The sequence below is a fragment of the Rutidosis leptorrhynchoides genome, chromosome 8 (assembly GCF_046630445.1).
Source record: "Rutidosis leptorrhynchoides isolate AG116_Rl617_1_P2 chromosome 8, CSIRO_AGI_Rlap_v1, whole genome shotgun sequence".
Classification (NCBI taxonomy): Eukaryota; Viridiplantae; Streptophyta; class Magnoliopsida; order Asterales; family Asteraceae; genus Rutidosis; species Rutidosis leptorrhynchoides.
The window spans coordinates 205,770,908-205,796,862 of record NC_092340.1 but is presented as its reverse complement, the minus strand read 5'-3'; the positions used below and the strand labels follow the sequence as shown (position 1 = coordinate 205,796,862).

At 32.7% G+C, this 25,955-nt stretch overlaps 1 protein-coding gene across 1 annotated transcript; it reads right to left on the bottom strand.

The window, feature by feature from the left end:
* Positions 1-7,706: 7,706 nt before the first annotated feature.
* LOC139865046 (polygalacturonase QRT3) lies at positions 7,707-10,797 on the bottom strand. Its single transcript, XM_071853599.1, has 3 exons — positions 10,588-10,797; positions 10,276-10,503; positions 7,707-8,756 (listed from the first exon to the last, which is right to left on the bottom strand). The coding sequence occupies exons 1-3, from the start codon at positions 10,726-10,728 to the stop codon at positions 7,707-7,709; spliced, it is 1,419 nt and encodes a 472-aa protein (XP_071709700.1). The 5' UTR covers positions 10,729-10,797.
* Between the last annotated feature and the right edge of the window lie 15,158 nt (positions 10,798-25,955).

The following is a 25,955-nucleotide window of genomic DNA, read 5'->3' as shown; positions in this document are numbered from 1 at the left end:
AACATGTGTTTAGTTGATTTTAAAAGTCAAGTTAGAAGGATTAACTTTTGTTTGCGAACAAGTTTAGAATTAACTAAACTATGTTCTAGTGATTACAAGTTTAAACCTTCGAATAAGATAGCTTTATATATATGAATCGAATGATGTTATGAACATCATTATTACCTTAAGTTCCTTGGATAAACCTACTGAAAAAGAAAAAAATGGATCTAGCTTCAACGGATCCTTGGATGGCTCGAAGTTCTTGAAGCAGAATCATGACACGAAAACAAGTTCAAGTAAGATCATCACTTGAAATAAGATTGTTATAGTTATATAAATTGAACCAAAGTTTGAATAAGATTATTACCTTGTATTAGAATGATAACCTACTGTAAGAAATAAAGATTTCTTGAGGTTGGATGATCACCTTACAAGATTGGAAGTGAGCTAGCAAACTTGAAAGTATTCTTGATTTTATGTAACTAGAACTTGTAGAATATATGAAGAACACTTAGAACTTGAAGATAGAACTTGAGAGAGATTAATTAGATGAAGAAAATTGAAGAATGAAAGTGTTTGTAGGTGTTTTTGGTCGTTGGTGTATGGATTAGATATAAAGGATATGTAATTTTGTTTTCATGTAAATAAGTCATGAATGATTACTCATATTTTTGTAATTTTATGAGATATTTCATGCTAGTTGCCAAATGATGGTTCCCACATGTGTTAGGTGACTCACATGGGCTGCTAAGAGCTGATCATTGGAGTGTATATACCAATAGTACATACATCTAAAAGCTGTGTATTGTACGAGTACGAATACGGGTGCATACGAGTAGAATTGTTGATGAAACTGAACGAGGATGTAATTGTAAGCATTTTTGTTAAGTAGAAGTATTTTTATAAGTGTATTGAAGTCTTTCAAAAGTGTATAAATACATATTAAAACACTACATGTATATACATTTTAACTGAGTCGTTAAGTCATCGTTAGTCGTTACATGTAAGTGTTGTTTTGAAACCTTTAGGTTAACGATCTTGTTAAATGTTGTTAACCCAATGTTTATAATATCAAATAAGATTTTAAATTATTATATTATCATGATATTATGATATATTAATATATCTTAATATGATATATATTCATTTAAATGTCGTTACAACGATAATCGTTACATATATGTCTCGTTTCGAAATCCTTAAGTTAGTAGTCTTGTTTATATGTATGTAACTCATTGTTAATATCCTTATGGAGATACTTACTTATCATAATATCATGTTAACCATATGTATATCCATATATATATCGTCATGTCGTTTTTACAAGTTTTAACGTTCGTGAATCGCCGGTCAACTTGGGTGGTCAATTGTCTATATGAAACATATTTCAATTAATCAAGTCTTAACAAGTTTAATTGCTTAACATGTTGGAAACATTTAATCATGTAAATATCAATCTCAATTAATATATATAAACATGGAAAAGTTCGGGTCACTACAATCACATCCACAAATGTTCCAGAACCACCAATTCCTGCTCATGTGAGCGTGCTGCAGGCATTTATTGATGACCCTGCCACTAAGTGTACAGATTTCTTGACCCTACTTCAGGTACCCATGATAAAACGATTTGTATGTATGTGTTTACATTTTATTTATGTGAATTGTTAACATTGATCATAACATTCTTCTTTTATAGGGTTGTGCTGTTCCTAAGCTAAACCCTCACGTCACTGCTCTCCGTTCTGAACAACTTAGGCAGTCAACTGCTGCATCTGCTATGTTGTTGATGAACCACCTACGGTCTTCTCTGCAATTGCAGAAGCATCAAGAGTCCATTCTTGAGATAGCCCGTACTGAAAGGGCTGAAGGTGCAAATGAACGCAAAAGAGCTACTGAAGCTGAACGTGTTTTGTTCCAAAACTCAAGAAGCTTTAAAGGCTAAAGAAGCTGAGTTAAAAGGTGCTCAGGATGCTGCTGTTATCCTACGAGAGGAGAAGGAGAGAGTGGCAGAAGTTGAGAGGAATAAGGTTGAAGAGGAGAAGTTGAAGGTTAGTGAACTGGAGAGTCAGATGAATGCCTTGAAGCTAGACTTGAATGTTGAGAAAGAAAAGGCTGCTGAACTTCTCCACAGGGCGGAGGCCGGTGAGGGTAATTTTGCTGAGCTGAAGAAGGGGATACCGGGTGTAATAGCTAAGGTTCTTGGATCCCAACTTTTTGGGAATCCTTACAATGATTATGTCGATGCTATGGTCACTCATTCCATTTCTGATGTTACCGACAAAGTAACCAAACGCCTTGCCCCAAACCAGCCTCTTCCTCCTGCTATTACTAACCTGATGCGTCCCGGAACCTTGGAGAGAGTCAATGAGACAAGGGACAAACTGATAAACCTCAAGATTGACATCTTTGATTATGTGTGTAATAGGGAAGAATCGTCCGCCAAGGACGTTCTTGGTGTTAAATTTTTATGAACTCTGTAATCAGCTTATTAACAATGTTTGTAATAAATTATCTGCTTTCTATGTTTCAAATACATGCCACTCTTATGATTATGTTTGTCTTTATGATCTCTCCAAATACTTGGACTTTTCTTGCTAAAAAATAAATCTGCTGTGCACCAAGCATATGATAAATTCTCTATGTATGATTGTGTATTGCATAACTTAATAAGACATACTGAAAAGTGTTTGATGTAATTCTTATGAAGATGCCTTTCACTGTTAACTTCTTCTAAATTAACAACATACAAAATATTGAGATTATACTTCGCAAATATTATGCCTTCAAATAAATTGCAGGACGTTAGAATCCATCATACGCTTTCTGTCATGAAATTAATGAGGAATAGTTATGAAGTATTTTTGAAGAGTAGTTATGAATTAGTAACCTTTCCGCCATACGCCTTCCGTCATAAAGTTTATGAGGAAGAGTCATGAAATATTTTTGCCTTCATATAGTATAGGAACTTCTTTCGTTTTGTGAAGTAAGTCTTTACAATATTTTTCATGACAAGTATCTAGTTTTTCACTTTGCCTCGGTGCGTTCTAGTAAAACCTTAACGTTTTCTAGCCGATCCCTTGCGCCTTTTGTTGGCCGACACAAGAGCATCCGCCATTGAAAGTATAAAAATGCTCTCCTTCTGTGGGCAGGATATAAATGCAATATTTTACATTTGTCACAGGCAGCACTTTGCATAAGAAAAAGATAAAATTTTATTGATTGATAGTGCGCATTACATAAACAATTCATTATGAATTTAGGTGGATCAGGCCTAATTAGTACATTATGAAAGTTTAATGCATGCTGTTGTAAACATATGCATTGTAGCATAACTACAATGGTGTACAATAAAATGATAGAATTTGTTCTTCATAAAATGCTAAAATTTGCTCTTCATACGCCAAGCGCCTAGCGCTGTCCGGCCTGAATAGTTGATTACGATATAAAAAACTCCTGAACTTCATCATCTCTGAACAATCGATTATGCCTTCTCCGATTTGCCCTATCATCTGGAAAATTTGCAAATATAGATCGTTCTTTAGTTGGGGCTACATACTGTGAATGTATGGCAGCCACTCCGTTAGGAGTTGGAAATCTGATCTCCGCATGAGCAGTGGATGCAATTGCTCCAAACTTTGCCAACGCTGTCCTTTCGAAAAGGACATTAAACCGAGAAGTGCCTTCTAAAATAGTGAAATCAATTGTTTCAATTCTCAGCAATGGGAATGTTCCCATAACAACCTCTAAACGGATTCGCCCCATAGCGTTCACCGGTGTTCCTGTCAACCCTGAAACCTTCAAATTTGTCCGCCTAGCCCTATCCTGTATGTGCATTGGGAAAGTTCTCAAACAATGCCAATAGATGATGTTAGCTTCGCTGCCTGTATCAGTGTAGATACGGCTGATGAACTTGTTTGCAATTTCTGCTGATATAACCACTGGCTGGACGGATAAAATCCAATTTTGAACTGGTTGAAAAATGATTGGAGCATATCTCCAGCCTTCAACATTGTTGTCTGATTGCTCACCATCTTCATAGCAACTATCATTGAACCACACCATTTTGATTACCACTTATGGAGTTGGTTCAGGCTCTCCATATTGGTTTCTGTTTTCTCTTCCGCCATGCTCTTCCCTTCTTCTATTCTCATCCCGACGTCCTCTTCGACCATCATTTTTCTGCCATGTAAATTTCTTTCTAGGATCATTTCTCATGTATCGCTTTCCTGGTAACAAGTGATTTAACTCCCCTGCCTTAATCTTTGCAATGATTTCCCTCATCAAAGACTTGCAATTATCTGTGTCATGACCCCACGCCTCATGAAAGTCACACCATAGTTCACTTCTTGGGCCATCTCTTTCCTCCATAGGTGCTGGAGGATTGAAATCGGACCGAACAGGTTCAGTGAAAAGAATCTCCTTAGGAGTTTTGGTTAACGCCATTATCAACGGATGTCTCTCTAAGGGCCTCCTGTTATGGTGAAAATCATTGGGATGATTGTTGCCTCTCCACCCACCATTGGAATTGTCATTTCTCCTTTGGTTTCGATCAAAGTACCGTCCTCTATTGTACGGTTTGGAACTGTTGTTACTATCAAACTTGCCTAATCCTCGCTCGCCGGCTCGGACATGCTTTTGTGCTACTTCCAATGCTTGGTGCAGAGTTTTTGGCAGGTCATACATTAACGTATGAACAAGTGCACTAAACATTCCCTGATCCAAACAGAAAATAGAATCAGATACTAGTTGCGACTCTGGACAGTCAGGTATTTTTTGTGCTTCAAGCGTGTATCTCTTCATGAAATTACTCAAGGATTCATTATGATGCATCGTTATTTCATGTGCATCAATATGTGACAAAGTGCAGCTACGAAGATTTTGATATTGCATAACAAACTTTGTACGAAGGTCCAAATAACTTGTTATACTTCTTGACGGTAAACTAGCAAACCATTCCCTTGCCATTTTCTGCAACACCATAGGAAACATATGACAAGCTACCTCATCATCCCAATGCTGCAACCTCATTGCACCTTCAAACATGGTAAGAAAATCTTCCGGATCTGTAGTACCATCATATACTCCAATTGCAGGTATGCCAAGATTTCTGGGTAACGGATAGTTAGCAATTCGATCAATGAAGCACTGAGTGGATTCTGCCATAGCTGGCAGCTTTGTAGCTTGCTCTCTAGTAATTAGAGCAAAAAAATTATCTACAGCCACAGCTCGGACGGCGGACTGCGCTAAACGTTGCTTTTGCTGGAGCTATCTACTTAAGGAATCCATTTAAAAGTAATGATGCTTTCTTCTCAGACATGAACTCCTCTTTCTCACCATTCTCTTCTTCAGAATCACTGCCAATATAGCTTAATTCATTATCATCTTCAGAATCATCAAGAAGATTGCCCAACTTGTCAAGTATTCTGGATAACTTGTACTTTGATATAGATTGCTTCTTCATGATTTGCTTGTCTTTACCATCCGTCGTCCGTCTAAAAGATGTAAATGATATACATCGTCGTGGTTGCATCAATGGTCGTTTCTCTGGATTAAGAACGAAATTTTGACGCCTTTCTGCACTTTTTGTTGTTGTTTCTTCGATTATTGGCCTTTTCCCTGGATTAGTGGCCAAATGTTTAAGCCTTTCTGCGGTTTCAGTTACTGTTTCTTCAATTGTGCCTTTCGGTGGCTGAACAGGTGCATCTTCTTCAGGCATTGGCGGATAAGTTGTCATGCTTTTGGTTAATGGATTGTTGAATGTTTCGAGTACACTTGTGGATGTGGCTTCAGTTGTTTTTGTTCTTTTTTCGTTCCGCGTGTTCTTAACATTAGTAGATGGCGCCATTGTTGACACATATTTCCTTATGAGGTAAGGCTTAGTGTGTCAGCACAAATACTAGAAGTATCTAGCTAAAAGTGGGGGAATGTTGCCGATTGACGTTTACCCTCGGGAAATAATCCCTGCAGACCCGGATCACAGATATAGAAATTTGTGGGGTGGCTTAATCAATCTTTGTCCGCTGAGCGTTGAGCTACTAGCCGGATGACTTATAGTGAGAGAAAGTACTACGTGAGAGAGAGAATGTGAAATCTCTGGTCATAAATTATCAGTGTGTCTGAATGTGTAAAATGACGACCCAAGGGGTCTATTTATAGTGATAGATCCACCGGAGTACTCGGGACACGTGTCAGATGATGTTGCATTCTGTTATTTGTGATCCGATATTTACGCTGGATGTGACGCTCTCCGGTCAGGGCTTAAGCGCTAGGTGGCCTTCAGGGCTTACGCATGTCGGAAGCTGCCTGCTCAGCGGAGAACGTTGGACGGACAGTTTTACAAAATGTTGTTCCCAGTGTTCCTGATGCTAATTTCATGCGAATATTATGCCTTTATGCGTGTATACGACAGGATACACCATTAGACTCTAAATAAATAAAACCCACACCACTAGTTGTTACAATAGTGGATACATCAATTTATAGTAGTCCTATTAGCCGTCTAATTGTTCTATTGTCCACTGGTACATAGGATGTCTGTACTTGTGGGGACAACTGCATCAGAGAGCGTGCTCTCCTCTTTCCTCTTTGGTAGCTATTTGCAGGAACACCACAATTCGGTTTGGCACCACTATTTGTTTAAACAAATAGAATGTTGTGTTCCCTAGGCGTTGACAAAGTATAACACATGTCTGCACATGCGTTAAACTTCTGCATTCCCACGTGGTCTTGTAAGGTCACTTGTCATCCGCCGACGCGTGTCCTTTTCTGTTCAACTTTATCTTCGACTTCTGTTGAATAGTACAGTTGATGTAGACCACTCAGGAAACCACTATGCTTGTAATGGAGCATAGCTGTCTTGTGTAGTAAGCTGCATTCCAGCTATGTTGGTTCTTCATTGCTGAGTCACTTGATATTCTTGAATTGCTGGGTACACATCATGTGCTGATTGAAGAATACTGTCTACCTTGTGCTGTTAGACTACGCAGCAAACTAAACACTCGACACAGCAATATCTGATGTCTATACATAAACAAACTTGTGCTGGCTGCATTACATTTTAGTGCAAATAAATTCTGTTTTGTCATAATTAAATCCTTAATTACTTTGGGGACTCAACACAACCTTTTGTAATGTAACTCGTATTGAGAGTGTTTTGTTAAGAAAACTTTGTTGAATTTTTTAGGATTAAAAGATACGAAACATTTATATAGGAATGTGGATTAAATAATTATAATTTAAAATGTTAACGAATTAAAAAAACAGAAAAAGTAGCATCTCGTGGATAAGTTGACGCTGGAACACCGACGGTGAGGCGGTGTCGCGTAACAGCCGTCCACAGCGTTTTTGAACAAAAACAGTGGTGCTCTCCATCGACACCCGGTGTTCTTATCTTCCTCATTCCCTTTATCCATAAAACTTCACAACAAAAATATCATAACAATTTTGATAACTTTTTTAAAGCAAACAAGTTATTTATTAAAAAATTGAATTTATTTTTCTTATATATAAATACATCACACACAATTTTAAATCACTGGGGCATCTGCCCCTCTGCCTTGGGGGTATATCCGCCCCTGGTGACTAAACTGATAAAACTTAGTTCTCAAGTTTGAATCATGTTGAATGTATATATTTGGAAGTGATGTCATCCTCCAAAATTGAAAGGATTTTACATAATTTGAGTTGGTAAGCTCGGATGTCAGAAAAATAAAAAGTAAAATTCATAGATTTTGATCAACTAAGAACCATACAGTTCCATTTAATTGTTTTTCAGTCTCAACCACAACAACATTTTCGGTAATATTTGTAACAGCATGTCCTCCAACCCCTTCTATACTACCTCCACCATTATAAACCGAATACTGAACATGACCAATTCTGTTCGGAAACACCAAAATAGGTGAAAAATTCGCAACCCAAATAGTCCCATTTCTGCTAACAGCCATCTTCCCAATCGTCGATTTCAACCTCATTCCCCCTCTCACATTATTTTGATCGATCACAACTTGATCAATACTCGTAAATACCCCATCTATTTCCACAACGTTCCTCGAGTCACCAGTAAACATATTGTTCACAATATTAAGCCCCGATATCCTCCCATTAACCGCTCTCAAAACAATGTTACCTCCCCCTAGAAAAAAGCCGTTACTAACATGAACTTGTGTCGGGTCTTGTATCACAATCGAGTTATAATCCATGTAACAATTATCAACACGATTTTGTCCCGTTTTTATTAAAATCCCGACCCCACCAAAGTAAGTTGCCTTGTTATAACAATGTACCCCGGTGATAATGTTAGCTTGACCCCTTAACACGATCCCTATATTGGCTGAGAAAATAACGACATCAGTAATTGCATTATCATTACCAGCAAGATCAATTGCAGTTCCCAAAAAATTCTTCTCTTGTTCGTCTCCACCAATGGTCGGGATCTCTCCCATGAAAGAATTTGATATAAACGTTTCGTGACCTCTTTCGACTAGTATTCCTTCAGTCACAAAATGTAGGAAAAAACAATTGTTGATTCGAGTTCGTGCTGAGTCAATCACGAGTAGGCCTCCACCTATGTTGCTTGAATCGAAAAGGATGTCATGAAAAGTGACGTCTTCGTAGTAGATTGGTTCATTTCTGGTTTTTCTGTCGGAGTAAGTGTTGTTGGTCTCGTTGATCGTGGTTTTCGAAAATTGTGAGGAACTTGGTGAGTGTAATTCGATAAGATAGCCATCTGATGGAAATGTGTCTGATGCTCGTAATGTACCTCCTTGTATCTATAAATAAAAATGCATTCGATGTCAATAAACAAATTGAGCTTTACTTGCTGACACTTATATAATTAATTTTATATAAGTATTAACATTAATCTTAATATATTACATTATTTTACTTATAATTATATAGTATGTTGTTTGAGTAACATATTTGCCTCAAATGTACAGATCCAAATTAATCGTTCAACTATTTTGAGACGTGGTCCCATGTAGAAACGCGACAAAAGCCTAGAAGCATGAAAAGCGGAGCAAAACATTTACGAACATGCATCATTTCCAACATTACACCATTCTCTTGGAAAAGTCCCACTCAAATACAACACTTCACTTTTAGGAATTTACACTAAATTAATGATAGACATCAAACACCTAGCTTCAACACTAATTAATTATCACTTTATTTAACTTAAGTGGTGATACGTTCACCAAATAAATGTAATATTGCCGTGTAATTTTCATTTTTACAGGATAAAGGCATAAAGTTTTTATTGTACAAGTTTGAAAATTTTATCAAAATGAAAATATCAGCGCCTATTTAGCATAAATTAGTCTACTTGTTTAAATCCTTTTGATTTTTAACTACATTTTTCTGTAAAAAAAATAAAAAGAAATAGAAGTACACTTTATGCCCCATACATAAAGATAGATATATATATATATATTGTATTGCGGTTGGTTGATATTTTAATATGACAGTCTTTAACATGAATACATCTTCCTTCTTACTTCCAAATATAATTATGAACATACTCCGAACAAGTAATTTTTACAAAAGTACGTAAGACCTTCATTTAATGGGCCAACATCATCGTATAACAACTTACCGTAACCCTCTTTTAAAATCACTTATATACTTATCTATGAGTGTAAATTGAAATAGTTAATGAGAGATTCAAACCTTATTAACAATATGTTTTGAGCGGTTGGATTAAAGTTCATAATAGGTTACAACTAGTGTTGGGCCGGCCCACTTCGTTGGGCCGTGGGCCTAGAAACCAAAAAAAAAAAAAACTTGGTTGGGGGCGTATTTTTATTTTGGGCGAAGTTTTGGAGGGCATTTGTGTGAAAACTGAATTGTAGTAAAAAAAAAAAAGTTGCAATTTAGTCTTTGAAGTTTTGAGAGGTTGACTTTTTTTTAGTAAAGGGGCATAGTGGGTGCAATAGTTTATGCTAGAGGTACAAACATTTAAAGCTTTGGAGGGGGTACTATTCATCAATAGTACCCACTATGTCTGTATGTGTATGTAATAGGTAATTTTTGATTAATAGTATGATACAGGAAACACGGCAATAAAGGTCATATGGTCATTTCATATCCTTTCACATCTAACTTTAATTCATCCAAGTGAGAGAAAATTTACAAGTGTCACATTTTGAATAGAATTACCTTTTGTGCACGTGACATGCACAAACTTTCAATCGTACGTCTAAATTCGTATTTACAAATTTAGACATGTTTAAGCTAAGTGACATAACAATTACGGAGTATAATAAAATGCAGGTTACTTTAATAAATTACCACAACATTGCCGGAATTTGGAGGAATAGCAATGGGTTTAGAAATCTTGAAGCTGCCACCTTGTAAGTCAACAATTGCGCCACCCAAATCTTTGACTCCGGGCAGCAACTGCTGCCCGTTATTATTTAAGGCAGCATCAGCCACCGCAGCCATTATTGCCGTCGAGCTATCTTGATCACCACTGGGGTCTGCTCCATACCCAATTGGGTTAAACACCCGACCCGAACTCTGTCAGTAAAAAATAATATATATGACTATACTTCCTTGACAGGGTGAAAAAATAAAATGTACATTACGCATTAAAATGTGTACCTTAACACTAACAGAAGTAGATGCCATGAAAAAATGTTGGTGAAGTTTGGTTTTAAAGTCGTAAAGTTTGTGTTGCTTTTGAGAACTGTTGACTCCTTGAAACACCAGGAAAATTGATACTAATAAACAAAAGGGTCTCATTTTAACAGGGGGTTCGAGTGAGAAATGAGGTTGTCTTCGACCACGGGTTCAATTGGGTTCGAAGCAGACTAGACCAAGGTCATGGTGTTATGTAGTTGAGAGACGAAAGATGAAGAATTAATTACAAGTTTCCTGAAGTAGAGAGTTGGCATGTCTATATCTATATATATGGCATGATAGCATTCTCTTATTTTTGTTTTTTTATTTTTTATTTTTCTTTTAGTTACTTTTGCTTTGTAATTTATAATAAATAATATAATAAATGAATGCACGAATAATTTTTGTTTTTGATTGTGTTTAGTGCATTTTGCATCAAACAATCCATCTGTTAAAGTAAAAAAGATTACTTCCCCTTTCAAAAGTATGACATTTTTATACATATTTATAATAATAATAATTACTAGTATAAAACCCGCAATTTCGCTAACTTAATATTAAAATATATATATTAAAATTTAGATATATTATTAAACGAATTGTATCAAAAATAAAAATACAATCGAAGTTGAAACATGACTATATTAATTAGTCATTTAAGTATATAATACCATCACCTAAACGACCAGAGTTAACAAAATTCAACATTATCAACTATCAAGTAAAATTTTAAAAAGTGCGAAAAAAGAGAAAGAAGTATAGGTACTTCTAAGATCATTTATCAGGGTACTAATAGTCCATCAATATGTTGAATTTATTACTCCTTATGTGATACAGTATATACTATCGATATATAGATGTTGGGAGAATCTTGTATCGCCGCTGCATGGATAAATGTGAAAGAAAACAATTTTCCAAACATATTATAAACCATCGACGAAGTTAACAACCACCTGCTTATCGATCTTTGTGAGGTCCACAAGTTCCCATTTCCATCATATCAAACTAATTTTATCAGCCACATATAGAGGGATATCAAGTAACTCGCAACACATATAAATAAATATTTAACGCACCTTGTTAAAATTCAACCTCCCATAGCTGGGAAAGAAATCCTCTCCATTGCTCACTTTCAACCATGATAAGATTAGACCTGAAAAGCATATATGGAACACAAATAATCATCTATCCCAAAATTATATTACTTAAACGTACCCTTGGAGCTAGCAAAACACAGCAGTCGGCCAGTCGCTACTTGTTGAAATCCCACAGGACTTCAACATATTCTCATCATCTTGGTTGTTCAGCTTCAATGCCTTTTGAAAAACACAAAATAAAGTTTCAAATTATGTTTTCAGTAAAGCCGTATGACTTACTCTGGTTCTCAAAAGCAAAGCAAAATAAATATATAAACAAAAAAACCATTTTCATTTGAAACCTGCATCCACTATTGAAGTTTATGCCTCAATAATTCGACAATAAATTCTCGTAACAGATTAGTGAGGGACTTCGTATAAAGTTGTAAGGAGACCAAGGAAAAACGCTACATATAATCCAGATGAATAATTCAATATTTGTGGATGATAAATTATATATATGTTTCTACTAATGATAAATTATATATATGTTTCTACTTTTAAGCCAATTTTACCTCTAGGAGAATGTATGGTTGTCTTTTTAGGCCTACTGACATTGATGCATGGAAGGTCATCAAAGTAACTATACGAAGTTTTGAGCAATATAGTACCTCCACTGCAACATATTCTCCATTTGCCCATCTTTATTTAACTGTTCATTGTAAAACTGCAAGATGATCTGAGCAAATCAACAACGGTATAGCATAAACAATTAGAGACACAACATCAACAAATAAAAATGTTGACCAGCTCATACAGTTGTTGATCGCAAGGCTTCTAAGACCAATAATCTTGTAATCAATGTTCGTAGGGCTGGTCTTCGAAAAATAAATCTAAGAAAGTTCAAAAACAGGCCAAACGCATGTTGAGTGCAAAAAGCATTAACCTCCAAAGCATATAGTACTATAAAATAATATGTTGTTAAAACAATACCCAATCTAGCTGAAGTCGTCGTAACTATATGTCTATGAGAGTAAAACCTCTTAGTCTCAAGCTTGAAGCACCAAGCCCGGGAAGGAATATGCATTTAATTGATTATTAACCAATCAGTATCTCTGTTGACCCATTTGACCAGTTGAAGATAAAGTACAACCCAAATTAACTCATTCATATGTAAATGGACTGAAATATCCACTTATAAAAGATATATTCGTATGTAAATATCTACTTATAAAAGATATATTACACTTTTAATTTAGAACCTCTGCTTCCAAGACCAATACCAAAAGACCTTTAGCATATGAAGGAAGCAAATATAACAAGACCAATACCAAAAGACCTTTAGCATATGAAGGAAGCAAATATAACTTTTAACGGACCTATGGTAGAAAATATCAATTGCAAAATCAAGAAAAGAAAATAAAAGGAAAAAAAAAAGATCAAACACATACAATTTTAACTTAAAAGCCTATTGCTTACCATATGTTAAAAAGGGGAAAGAAATCAAACACATAATTTGTGTAGTTGCACAAATGGCACAACAGAAAGAATTTAATCTTAAAAAGCCTTCTGCTTACCATTATGATATATATGATATATTCTTGTACAGCTTCATGGTACTCCATCTTCAAAAGCCTTCTGCCATAGATTTGCCAATAAGAAAAATAAAAGTGAAATCATAAACAAAAATATTCAAAATCGAATTATTAGGCAAAACCAAATTCGCAATTGAAAAAGGCAAAAGTAAATCGTATCTTAGTCCATGAAATCCAAAATTTTAAAAAATAGAAGATATGAAAGAATTAGCTAAAAAAATAATAAAAACCCTAATTCATAAAAATACTTACCTTGAAGCTGTTAAAAACCCCAATTAAAACCTTAATTCATAAAAAACCCTAATTCAAAAAAATAATTTCTTAATTCAGAATGAAGCTATTCGACTTCATCGTCACTAATTCAAAATCACGACTTCATCATCCTTAATTCTTTCTGAATGTCGTAAGTGAATGGTATTCCTGAACCCCTATTTTGATTAACCTCTCCCATATTTTTTTCTAAGTGCAAGGTTATTTTGGTCTCATTATTGCTAATTTTAAAGATTATGAGGTCATAATCATTACATAGGCTTTTTAATGGTCAAGATATAATGGTAGCTTATGAATGGATGGTTAGGATTAGAAGTTAGAGATTTATATGACCTATTTTTGTGTTTATATTAATATATAGTATAGATATAGATAATGTAGTGACCCGAACTTTTCCATGTTTATATATATTAATTGAGATTGATATTTACATGATTAAATGTTTCCAACATGTTAAGCAATCAAACTTGTTAAGACTTGATTAATTAAAATATGTTTCATATAGATAATTGACCACCCAAGTTGACCGGTGATTCATGAACGTTAAAACTTGTAAAAACTATACGATGACATATATATGGTTATATATATAGTTAACATGTTTTTATTATAAGTATGTATCTCATTAGGTATTTTAACAATGAGTTATATACATAAAAATGAGACTATTAATTTAAGAAACTCGAAAACGATATATATAACGATTATCGTTATAACAACGTCTTACTAGGTACATATGAATCATATTAAGATATTGATACACTTGGTTAATTATGTTAAATGATAAGTAAATATATTATTAAGTGTATTAACAATGAAATACATATGTAAAAATAAGACTACTAACTTAATGATTTCGAAACGAGACATATATGTAACGATTATCGTTGTAACGACATTTAACTGTATATACATCATACTAAGATATATTATATATCATAATATCATGATAATATAATAATTTAACATCTCATTTGTTATAATAAACAATGGGTTAACAACATTCAACAAGATCGTTAACCTAAAGGTTTAAAAACAACACTTACATGTAACGACTAACGATGACTTAACGACTCAGTTAAAATGTATATACATGTAGTGTTTTAATATGTATTTATACACTTTTGAAAGACTTCAATACACTTATCAAAATACTTATACTTAACAAAAATGCTTACAATTACATCCTCGTTCAGTTTCATCAACAATTCTACTCGTATGCACCCGTATTCGTACTCGTACAATACACAGCTTTTAGATGTATGTACTATTGGTATATAAACTCCAATGATCAGCTCTTAGCAGCCCATGTGAGTCACCTAACACATGTGGGAACCATCATTTGGCAACTAGCATGAAATATCTCATAAAATTACAAAAATATGAGTAATCATTCATGACTTATTTACATGAAAACAAAATTACATATCCTTTATATCTAATCCATACACCAACGACCAAAAACACCTACAAACACTTTCATTCTTCAATTTTCTTCATCTAATTTATCTCTCTCAAGTTCTATCTTCAAGTTCTAAGTGTTCTTCATAAATTCTACAAGTTCTAGTTACATAAAATCAAGAATACTTTCAAGTTTGCTAGCTCACTTCCAATCTTGTAAGGTGATCATCCAACCTCAAGAAATCTTTGTTTCTTACAGTAGGTTATCATTCTAATACAAGGTAATAATCATATTCAAACTTTGGTTCAATTTCTATAACTATAACAATCTTATTTCAAGTGATGATCTTACTTGAACTTGTTTTCGTGTCATGATTCTGCTTCAAGAACTTCGAGCCATCCAAGGATCCGTTGAAGCTAGATCCATTTTTCTCTTTTCCAGTAGGTTTATCCAAGGAAATTAAGGTAGTAATGATGTTCATAACATCATTCGATTTATACGTATAAAGCTATCTTATTCGAAGGTTTAAACTTGTAATCACTAGAACATAGTTTAGTTAATTCTAAACTTGTTCGCAAACAAAAGTTAATCCTTCTAACTTGACTTTTAAAATCAACTAAACACATGTTCTATATCTATATGATATACTAACTTAATGATTTAAAACCTGGAAACACGAAAAACACCGTAAAACCGGATTTACGCCGTCGTAGTAACACCGCGGGCTGTTTTGGGTTAGTTAATTAAAAACTATGATAAACTTTGATTTAAAAGTTGTTATTCTGAGAAAATGATTTTTATTATGAACATGAAACTATATCCAAAAATTATGGTTAAACTCAAAGTGGAAGTATGTTTTCTAAAATGGTCATCTAGACGTCGTTCTTTCGACTGAAATGACTACCTTTACAAAAACGACTTGTAACTTATTTTTCCGACTATAAACCTATACTTTTTCTATTTAGATTCATAAAATAGAGTTCAATATGAAACCATATCAATTTGATTCACTCAAAACGGATTTAAAATGAAGAAGTTATGGGTAAAACAAGATTGGATAATTTTTCTCATTTTAGCTACGTGAAAATTGGTAATAAATCTATTCCAACCATAACTTAATCAACTTGTATTGTATATTATGTAATCTTGAGATACCATAGATACGTATACAATGTTTCGACCTATCATGTCGACACATCTATATATATTTCGGAACAACCATAGACACTCTATATGTGAATGTTGGAGTTAGCTATACAGGGTTGAGGTTGATTCCAAAATATATGTAGTTTGAGTTGTGATCAATACTGAGATACGTATACACTGGGTCGTGGATTGATTCAAGATAATATTTATCGATTTATTTCTGTACATCTAACTGTGGACAACTAGTTGTAGGTTACTAACGAGGACAGCTGACTTAATAAACTTAAAACATCAAAATATATTAAAAGTGTTGTAAATATATTTTGAACATACTTTAATATACATGTATATATTGTTATAGGTTCGTGAATCAACAGTGGCCAAGTCTTACTTCTCGACGAAGTAAAAATCTGTAAAAGTGAGTTATAGTCCCACTTTTAAAATCTAATATTTTTGGGATGAGAATACATGCAGGTTTTATAAATGATTTACAAAATAGACGCAAGTACGTGAAACTACATTCTATGGTTGAATTATCGAAATCGAATATGCCCCTTTTTATTAAGTCTGGTAATCTAAGAATTAGGGAACAGACACCCTAATTGACGCGAATCCTAAAGATAGATCTATTGGGCCTAACAAACCCCATCCAAAGTACCGGATGCTTTAGTACTTCGAAATTTATATCATATCCGAAGGGTGTCCCGGAATGATGGGGATATTCTTATATATGCATCTTGTTAATGTCGGTTACCAGGTGTTCACCATATGAATGATTTTTATCTCTATGTATGGGATGTGTATTGAAATATGAAATCTTGTGGTCTATTATTATGATTTGATATATATAGGTTAAACCTATAACTCACCAACATTTTTGTTGACGTTTTAAGCATGTTTATTCTCAGGTGATTATTAAGTGCTTCCGCTGTCGCATACTTAAATAAGGACGAGATTTAGAGTCCATGCTTGTATGATATTGTGTAAAAACTGCATTCAAGAAACTTATTTTGTTGTAACATATTTGTATTGTAAACCATTATGTAATGGTCGTGTGTAAACAGGATATTTTAGATTATCATTATTTGATAATCTACGTAAAGCTTTTTAAACCTTTATTGATGAAATAAAGGTTATGGTTTGTTTTAAAATGAATGCAGTCTTTGAAAAACGTCTCATATAGAGGTCAAAACCTCGCAACGAAATCAATTAATATGGAACGTTTTTAATCAATAAGAACGGGACATTTCAGTTGGTATCCGAGCGTTGGTCTTAGAGAACCAGAATTTTGCATTAGTGTGTCTTATCGAGTTTGTTAGGATGCATTAGTGAGTCTGGACTTCGACCGTGTTTACTTGAAAAATGATTGCTTAACAAATTTTGTTGGAAACTATATATTTTTAACATGTGAATATTATGTGATATATTAATCTCTTAATGCGTTTGATATTAGGTGATAGATGTCTACCTCTAGAACAAGTCGCATTGACTCACCTAATAATAATGAAGAGTCAAATGTAAATTGGAATGATTCGTGGACTGATTCACAAGTTCCCGAAGAAGAACCGGAAGAAGAGTCGGAACCGGAAGAAGAATCGGAACCGGAAGAAGAATCGGAACCGAATGAAGAAATAGAACCGGTGGGGGAAATAATAAAACGGTTAAGTAAAAGAAAATCCTCAACCAACCGACCAAGGTTAATTATGGTCAATGGTGTTTCCGCCAAGGAAGCAAAATATTGGGAGGATTACCAATTCTCCGATGAATCGGATTCCGACGAGAATTCTGATGATGTTATAGAAATTACCCCAACTGAATTTAAAAAGGCAAAAGAAAATAATAAGGGAAAGGGCATAAAAATAGAGAAATCTAATTCCAACCCCGATGAACTTTATATGTATCGTCAACCCCCGAAGTCCTTAAGTTGTAACAATGACCCGGGAACCTCTAAACCACCAGGTTTTTCTAAACCAATGTGGATCACGACGGCTCGTATTAGGAGAACATCATATATCCCTAGAAACTTGGCAAAACGAACCGAAACCGAAGAAGAAGAAACAAGCAAGTCAGAATAAGATAGTTGTATTCGTGTGGTGTTAATATATGTAATATAGTGTGCTTATGCTTTATGATATATGTAAAAATTGCTAGTATTAATAAGTATTTTTTTATGAATCTAACTCTTGTCTATTTTACAGTATAAAAACACAAAATGGATAGACAACCCAATATTTTAAGAGACCTACTGTGACAACCCGAAAATTTCCAACCAAATTTAAACTTTAATCTTTATATGTTTCCGACACAATAAGCAATATTTGTTAAGTTAAATTTCAAGAATTTTAAACTATGTTCATACATTCATTCAACCTCGACCAAGTTCCAACGATTCACGAACCATTAAACGAATATGATTATATATGAATATGTGTATATATATTATAACTTGAAACGTAAATGAAATATTAGATTAAATACTTTATATGATTGTATCTGTTTCAAAATGTTTATCAATGGAATTAGAAGATAAGATCAACTGATTGAATTATCAGATATATTAAATTATGATTACAAGTCTCTGTTGAAAGGCCCACGTTGATTTAAGAAATCTTTCCATTTTAACAATATTCGGAAAATGGTAAAGTAATTTATAAATAAGAACAAATTGTCAATCATTGAGAACTAGACAAAGGATAGTGGAAGATTGAATCTCATAAAGACTCGATTGATCTATTTAGTTTCAAACGTACAAAAACGTTTTCAGTTTAAAAAGAACTTTATTATTAAAACGTATATAACTTTTATAAATATCTAGAATCACTTTTGACAACTCATTACTTAACTAGTATGATAAAGATAACGATATTTATATTTTATTTTATTAAATATATATAACGATTTAAATTAATATTATATATATTTATACGCGTATAATACGTACATAGTTTTATACTTTTACTATACTTAAACTTTACCTTTACTTTATTTTTACTTTACTTTAACTTTAATAATTCACTTTAATAATTCATACTTTAATAATTTATACTTTAATAATTCACTTTAATAATTCATACTTTAATAATTCACTTTAATAATTCATACTTTAATAATTCACTTTAATAATTCATACTTTAATAATTCATTTTAATAATTCAAAAATCTATTATAAATAGAATTCAATAGGTTTCATTATTTCATAGAAACTTGAAAATATTTTTCTCTAAACTCTCTCAATCGATTTACATATATATATTTACTCCGTATTATTTCAAGATATTATTAGTATACATAAAATATTACGACGGAGTGTTGTCCGAGTGATTTCGAAATTGTTTTTCGAGTAGGATAGGATTAAGGAAATTATGGGTTATAGCTATGGAGGTGATTGAGTATGGTTCATGGGTATGCTCGTGAGGTCAATATAGTGTTTATCATTTCCGTTGCGTCTACGTACCTTTCCTGCAATATTGAATCTCAATATTGATGCGTGAGTACTCATAATTTAACTTTTACATACTAATAGTGTATCCCTGACTAGTGCTCGAGTATTTAGGATTATGCATGCTTGTACTTTTGATATTGCCCTTAGACAGGTTAGGTTGAATCTTGAATTAGTTACACTTGCGGTTGAGATAAGGTATAATATATGCATGTCCTTGGAAAGCTAGCGAAAAATTAAGAACTTTTCCTTTAGATATCGAATGGTTTCGATGAACGGATTAGAAGTTATAATCAATTGAATTTTCGATATTTTTATTAAAAATGATTATTATTATCGTCGTTTTTATCGTCGTTCTAGTTTTATCTTATTATTATCATTATTATTATCTTTATCAATAAAAGGGATTTATCATTAAAAATTGTTTTTTTATTACTATCGTTATTATCGTTAAAGTTATAATTAGTATTATTATTATTATTATCCAATTATTATTATTATTATTATTATTATTATTATTAGTATTATTATTATTATTATCATTATTAATATATATATATATATATATCATTATTTAAAAATGGTTATTGTTATTGTTATTATTATTATTACTATATTATCATTAAGATAATTATTAGTATTATCGTTAATAATATTATAGTAACTATCATTATTAATATTAGTGTAATTAAAACAAATAATTGTAACACCTAAATATTTTGATTACTATTATTATCATTATTATGAACACGATATAAAATACGATTAAAAGCTATTAAACGAAACGATTAGGAAATAATGAGTAAGAGTATCATGATGAAATTAAAATATTATAAGATATTAATTTAGATAAAATTATCGTTCTTATTATTTTTATCATTACTATTATTATTAAAAGTATCGTTAGTATTAAAACTATCATTTTAACAAAAATTATCATTTTAATAGAAATGTCATTGTTACTATAAAATATCATTATTATTATTATTTTAAATAGAATTATTATTTTAAAGATAATATTAAAAATTATTGTAAATATTAAAGTTATCATAAATAGAATTATCGTTTTATCATAATGTCATCTTAGTAATTATAAATATTGATATTTTTATAATAATAATTATTATTACAAAATAATACAACTTTTACTTACTATCATTATAGATATTATTTTATAAAATAAATATGTGATACAAACATATTTTACTACGTGTAATAACTTACTTTAATAATACCTATCATATTATCTTTATGATATTAAATGAACCCAATAAATTTTATTACTTAATATATATAAAAGTATATTTGATTATATAAATTTAATATAAAATTTTATTTATTAATAAATAAATTATATTATTTACTCTAATAAATCTTTTTAAAATATTTAAAAATATAAAACGATGATATTTAAACTATATATTAATCATGTATAGATTTTTAGAAATTATTTTGAGTCAAATTTACTTTTGTTGACTTTTGCATATTAGTCTCGAGCATTAGGATTGTGGTACACTATGACTTGACCTAATTTGTTAGACAAATATTGACCAACATATAAATATATATAATTAATTTAGGTTCGTGAATCCGAGGCCAACTTTGCACTTGTTCAATGACGTTATATGTATTTTTACTACGAAATACAGTATGGTGAGTTTCATTTGCCTTTTTACCCTTTATATTTTTGGGCTGAGAATACATGCGCAACTTTTATAAATGTTTTACGAAATAGACACAAGTACGTGAAACTACATTCTATGGTTGAATTATCGAAATCGAATATGCCCCTTTTTATTAAGTCTGGTAATCTAAGAATTAGGGAACAGACACCCTAATTGACGCGAATCCTAAAGATAGATCTATTGGGCCTAACAAACCCCATCCAAAGTACCGGATGCTTTAGTACTTCGAAATTTATATCATGTCCGAAGGAGGATCCCGGAATGATAGGGGATATTCTTATATGTATCTAGTTAATGTCGGTTACCAGGTGTTCACCATATGAATGATTATTTTTGTCTCTATGCATGGGACGTATATTTATGAGAACTGAAAATGAAATTCTTGTGGTCTATTAAAATGATGGAAATAAATGATTATGATAAACTAATGAACTCACCAACCTTTTGGTTGACACTTTAAAGCATGTTTATTCTCAGGTGTTAAAGAAATCTTTCGCTGTGCATTTGCTCATTTTAAAGATATTACTTGGAGTCTTTCATAGCATATTTTGAAGAACGTTGCATTCGAGTCATTGAGTTCATCAAAGATTATTATTAAATCAATTTATAGTTGGATAGTGGATATTATGAAATGATATGCATGCCTGTCAATTTTCGATGTAAAGAAAGTTTGTCTTTTAAAAACGAATGCAATGTTTGTAAAATGTATCATATAGAGGTCAAATACCTCGCAATGTAATCAACTATTGTGAATCGTTTATAATGTATATGAACGGGTCCTTTCAGTTGGTATCAGAGCGGTGGTCTTAGCGAACCAGGTCTGCATTAGTGTGTCTAACTGATAAGTCGATAGGATGCATTAGTGAGTCTGGACTTCGACCGTATCTGTATGTTAAAAGTTTTGCTTATCATTTTGTGTCGAAAATTAACTACTTATCATCCTCAGAAAATTACCTGCTTATCATTTTTAGTCTAAGACACGTCTTGCTGTATTGATTGCATGAATAGTGTATAGACAAAAATTCATATCTTAGCATATCTGCTAAATCATATCTTATCGTATCTATTACTTTAAACTTTGCCTGACATATCCCGCAAAGTCCTCCGTAATCTACGAAATCTTTTGATCTATATATATATATATATATATATATATATATATATATATATATATATATATATATATATATATATATATATATATATATATATATATATATATATATATATATATATATATATATATATATATTCTATGTAATTAGAATACCATCCGTTAGCCAAAATTATTTCATATCGAAAAAAAAATCCTTTATCCAATCGTACGAAATGGAATTCGTCATCAGTTCAAGTCACTCAGATTCCGAAATGGAATCCCATTCAAGCTCCGAAAGCAGTGTGACCGGAATAGATCAACCAATCAGTCATCACCTATTCTGGATGAATTGGGGATGGGTTCGTAGCCTCCTCAATCATTGGAGACAAGAAGAAGGTGATCCCTTCCATCCACCACATTGCCCTCTTGATGAAGAACCTGAAGCACTTACCGGCGAACCTGTCCGAAACACCATTTTCTCGCTCATTTCCAGATTATCTCGTCACGATTATATATTACATCAAATTTTAGATTTTATTTATCCGCTCGTCCGAACCGACAATCACCCCGGTGTAATAGAAGAAGTCAACGAGCTTCGCGCTCGGGTAGTGGCTTTGGAGAATATGGTGCAGAGATTACAAACACCAGCAGCAGCATCAGCAGCATAACCAGTACCACCATCATCAACACCAACAGTACCATTACCACCTCCAACCACAACCGCGTCGTAAACCTCAACTTCACAATCTGTCCCACGAGCATCAACTTCATACGCACCATAGATACCAAGGAGTACCAACAACAATAACTGACGAAGTATTAATTCATAACTTCATTGGAGAAACATTCCGCTGCGATTATGCAATCTCTAAAGTCTTAGAGATTATCTAATCTAGCCCTAACCATAAATCAGTTAAGCGAACCAAAATGATGGAAGGAAGAGTAGAAACCCTGACAAAAATGGTGTGTGATTAACAAGCTAAACTTGCTTTACCAACAACATCAATAGTACCATCAGCGTTACCAGCATCGTCAGTACAGTCAACATCCGAATCAACAACACCGATAACATCACAAACTCCGTCAGTTCAAGAATCACTGTGGACATCATTACGAATCAATAACGTTTATATTGTATCAACGAGTTATGAAGAATTAACTCATTTCCTCTGAAGAAATTATATGTATATTATATATATATATATATATATATATATATATATATATATATATATATATTGAAATAAATCTTTCAGTGCTAAGCTATTGTGTGTGAATCTTAACTACTCGGTTAATTCATATTACAAATATGCAATAATGTACGTCCTTCGGCCGCAACTTAACCAGCGTTAACTACAATCTCTGTCGCAATTCAACAAATTCCAATTCATAATAAATCAAGTATATATTTGATTTTACACTTTCATCATCAATGTACCCGAAACTTTTCAGATAACATCATTCGTACTTTGCGAAATTCACAAGAATTCCACGAACCGAACACCATACATCAACAAATAATGAAGTATTGATTCATAATTTTAATGTCATTAAAGAAATACTGCGTAAAAGTTATGTACTTTTTAAAGCCTTTAGGGATTATTCAATTCTAGTTTCAACCGTAAATTAAATGAGTTTAATTTAACATTAACTCATTAAATCTATGTTACATCTGAAGAAAATATACATATATATATATTTTCATAAAGACTGTAATAAAATTCTTTTGTACAAAATATTAATTGTGAAATTTTTTTTTTAACGGGTAGGTAATACCCGAGAGATATATAAATTCACAATTAATATGTTACATTCTTCGAATCTGATTCAGCAAATCATCCATTATACTCCCTACTTTCACAACAATATACATTCTTTTATAGAAATCAAAACAACCATACTCATTCAAAATTTAATTACATATTCTGATTTTGAAATCTCAAAATTTAACTTGAGATATGACCAAAATCATCACTCTTAGATCCTTACATCTTTCACAAGCTATATTTTGACTTCAAAACTGTGTTAGAACATCAAATGTATGTTAACGATTACAATCTGTGTTCAAACCCTTCGAAAATTTCTGAAGACACTTCGAATGATGAGCAATCGAGATGATGATCCAACCACATGTTATCCACAGTTATGTACCCGAAAAACTCTTGAAACCAAAGTAAAAGTTTAAACAACGTATCCGCGTCAGATTCTTTGGCATTTATTAGCAAAAATAACTTTGCGACTCCTATTCAAAGTAGCCAGTTTTGTCACAGCTCCAGCAAGTCAACTTCGACTTTTCAGTCAGACTAACCTTATTATAACCTTGAGATATACACCATCGTTACCAGGGAACCTTTTACATTCCACCATATTATTAGCAGATGTACCAACAACTTCATTACCCTTTGACTTTAGCCTCTCCAAAAAGTCATCATAATTATTCATTGAAACCCCATCATTTACTCATTCGCATCTTGTAATGAGAATTGCCATACGAATCATTGGGAATTAGCAATCAGTATTTTGAAATCTTGCAGCATGTCTTCGCCAACAGTTATATGTGTATATATAACGTCTATCTTCTGGACTTAATTTGAATGTGAAGTTTCTGAAAAACACTCCGAACTACGAATTGGTTCTCCGAAAATGGAAAAAATGCTGATGAAGCAGCAAAAACTATAAACGACTTTAAATGGTAAAAGCTGGATGATAATGATGAAGTGTGCTGGCAAAGCGCAGAAAAAGAGAAGTTTTGGAACTGGAAAACGGATTGAGCAAAGTAGGAAGGAGGCTGTGGACAAATTACAAAGACTGAACCTTGACTTTAAAGGATCCAAATGATTCAGTACCTGCTGAAGTCATTAACGAATACCTTGCTCCTGACTCTAAACCCCTGCGGACAATATTCTTCATCATCCTCTGATATTAGAAATTCTAAAATATCATCATATCTTTCATTATAAATATCCTCCATATTTCTGAAGATATTTCCTTAATTTTTTTTATTTGAAATCATTTACCTCTTCGCGCTATCTGTATTACATCATAAAAGAAACTATTTTAGTTTCTAAATTCTGAAAGATTCAAGTTTAAAATAGGAATATTTTGAAGTAGTGTTGAGAACTGAAGCATGAATTAGTATAATATAATGACACTTGATCAATGTGATTATATTACAGTAAGTCATGCTGAGTTTCTAAATGGAACGTGATGATTCACAGATCATAACATCATCATGTGCCATGTTATACGACTCTTGTATTCTATTTAACCTCTAAAATATCAAGAAAATATTTCTTGATGATTCGGCCTTTTCCAAGGTATTCTAGTAATTTGACAAGTCAAGATCGTGCCATCACAATTTCCTTCCTAGAACATTAACAATGTTCATTCCTAAATTCATATCTGTGAATTCTGGACCATTACAAGCGGTGCTTAATCGCAAGAAGAAGAAACGAAAGGACAAAACTCCGAAATAGAAATTGGGGTATAAATTGCAGCAAATAAAAGAGAGCATTAACTGTGAATGATAATGATTATAGAAGACAGAAGCAGAGACTTTGAAATATAAGGGAACATATAAAGCTCAACGACAAACCAGAAATTATAAACCATATATCGATGCATATAGCAATATAAAGACA

Bases quoted from the DNA above. Each gene is read 5' to 3' on its own strand.
- LOC139865046 (XM_071853599.1), bottom strand. From the start codon at position 10,728: ATGAGACCCTTTTGTTTATTAGTATCAATTTTCCTGGTGTTTCAAGGA. The intron at 10,504-10,587 runs GTACACATTTTA...TTTTACTGACAG, and splicing joins CTACTTCTGTTAGTGTTAAG to AGTTCGGGTCGGGTGTTTAA. The intron at 8,757-10,275 runs GTAATTTATTAA...TTTTATTTATAG, and splicing joins CAAATTCCGGCAATGTTGTG to ATACAAGGAGGTACATTACG.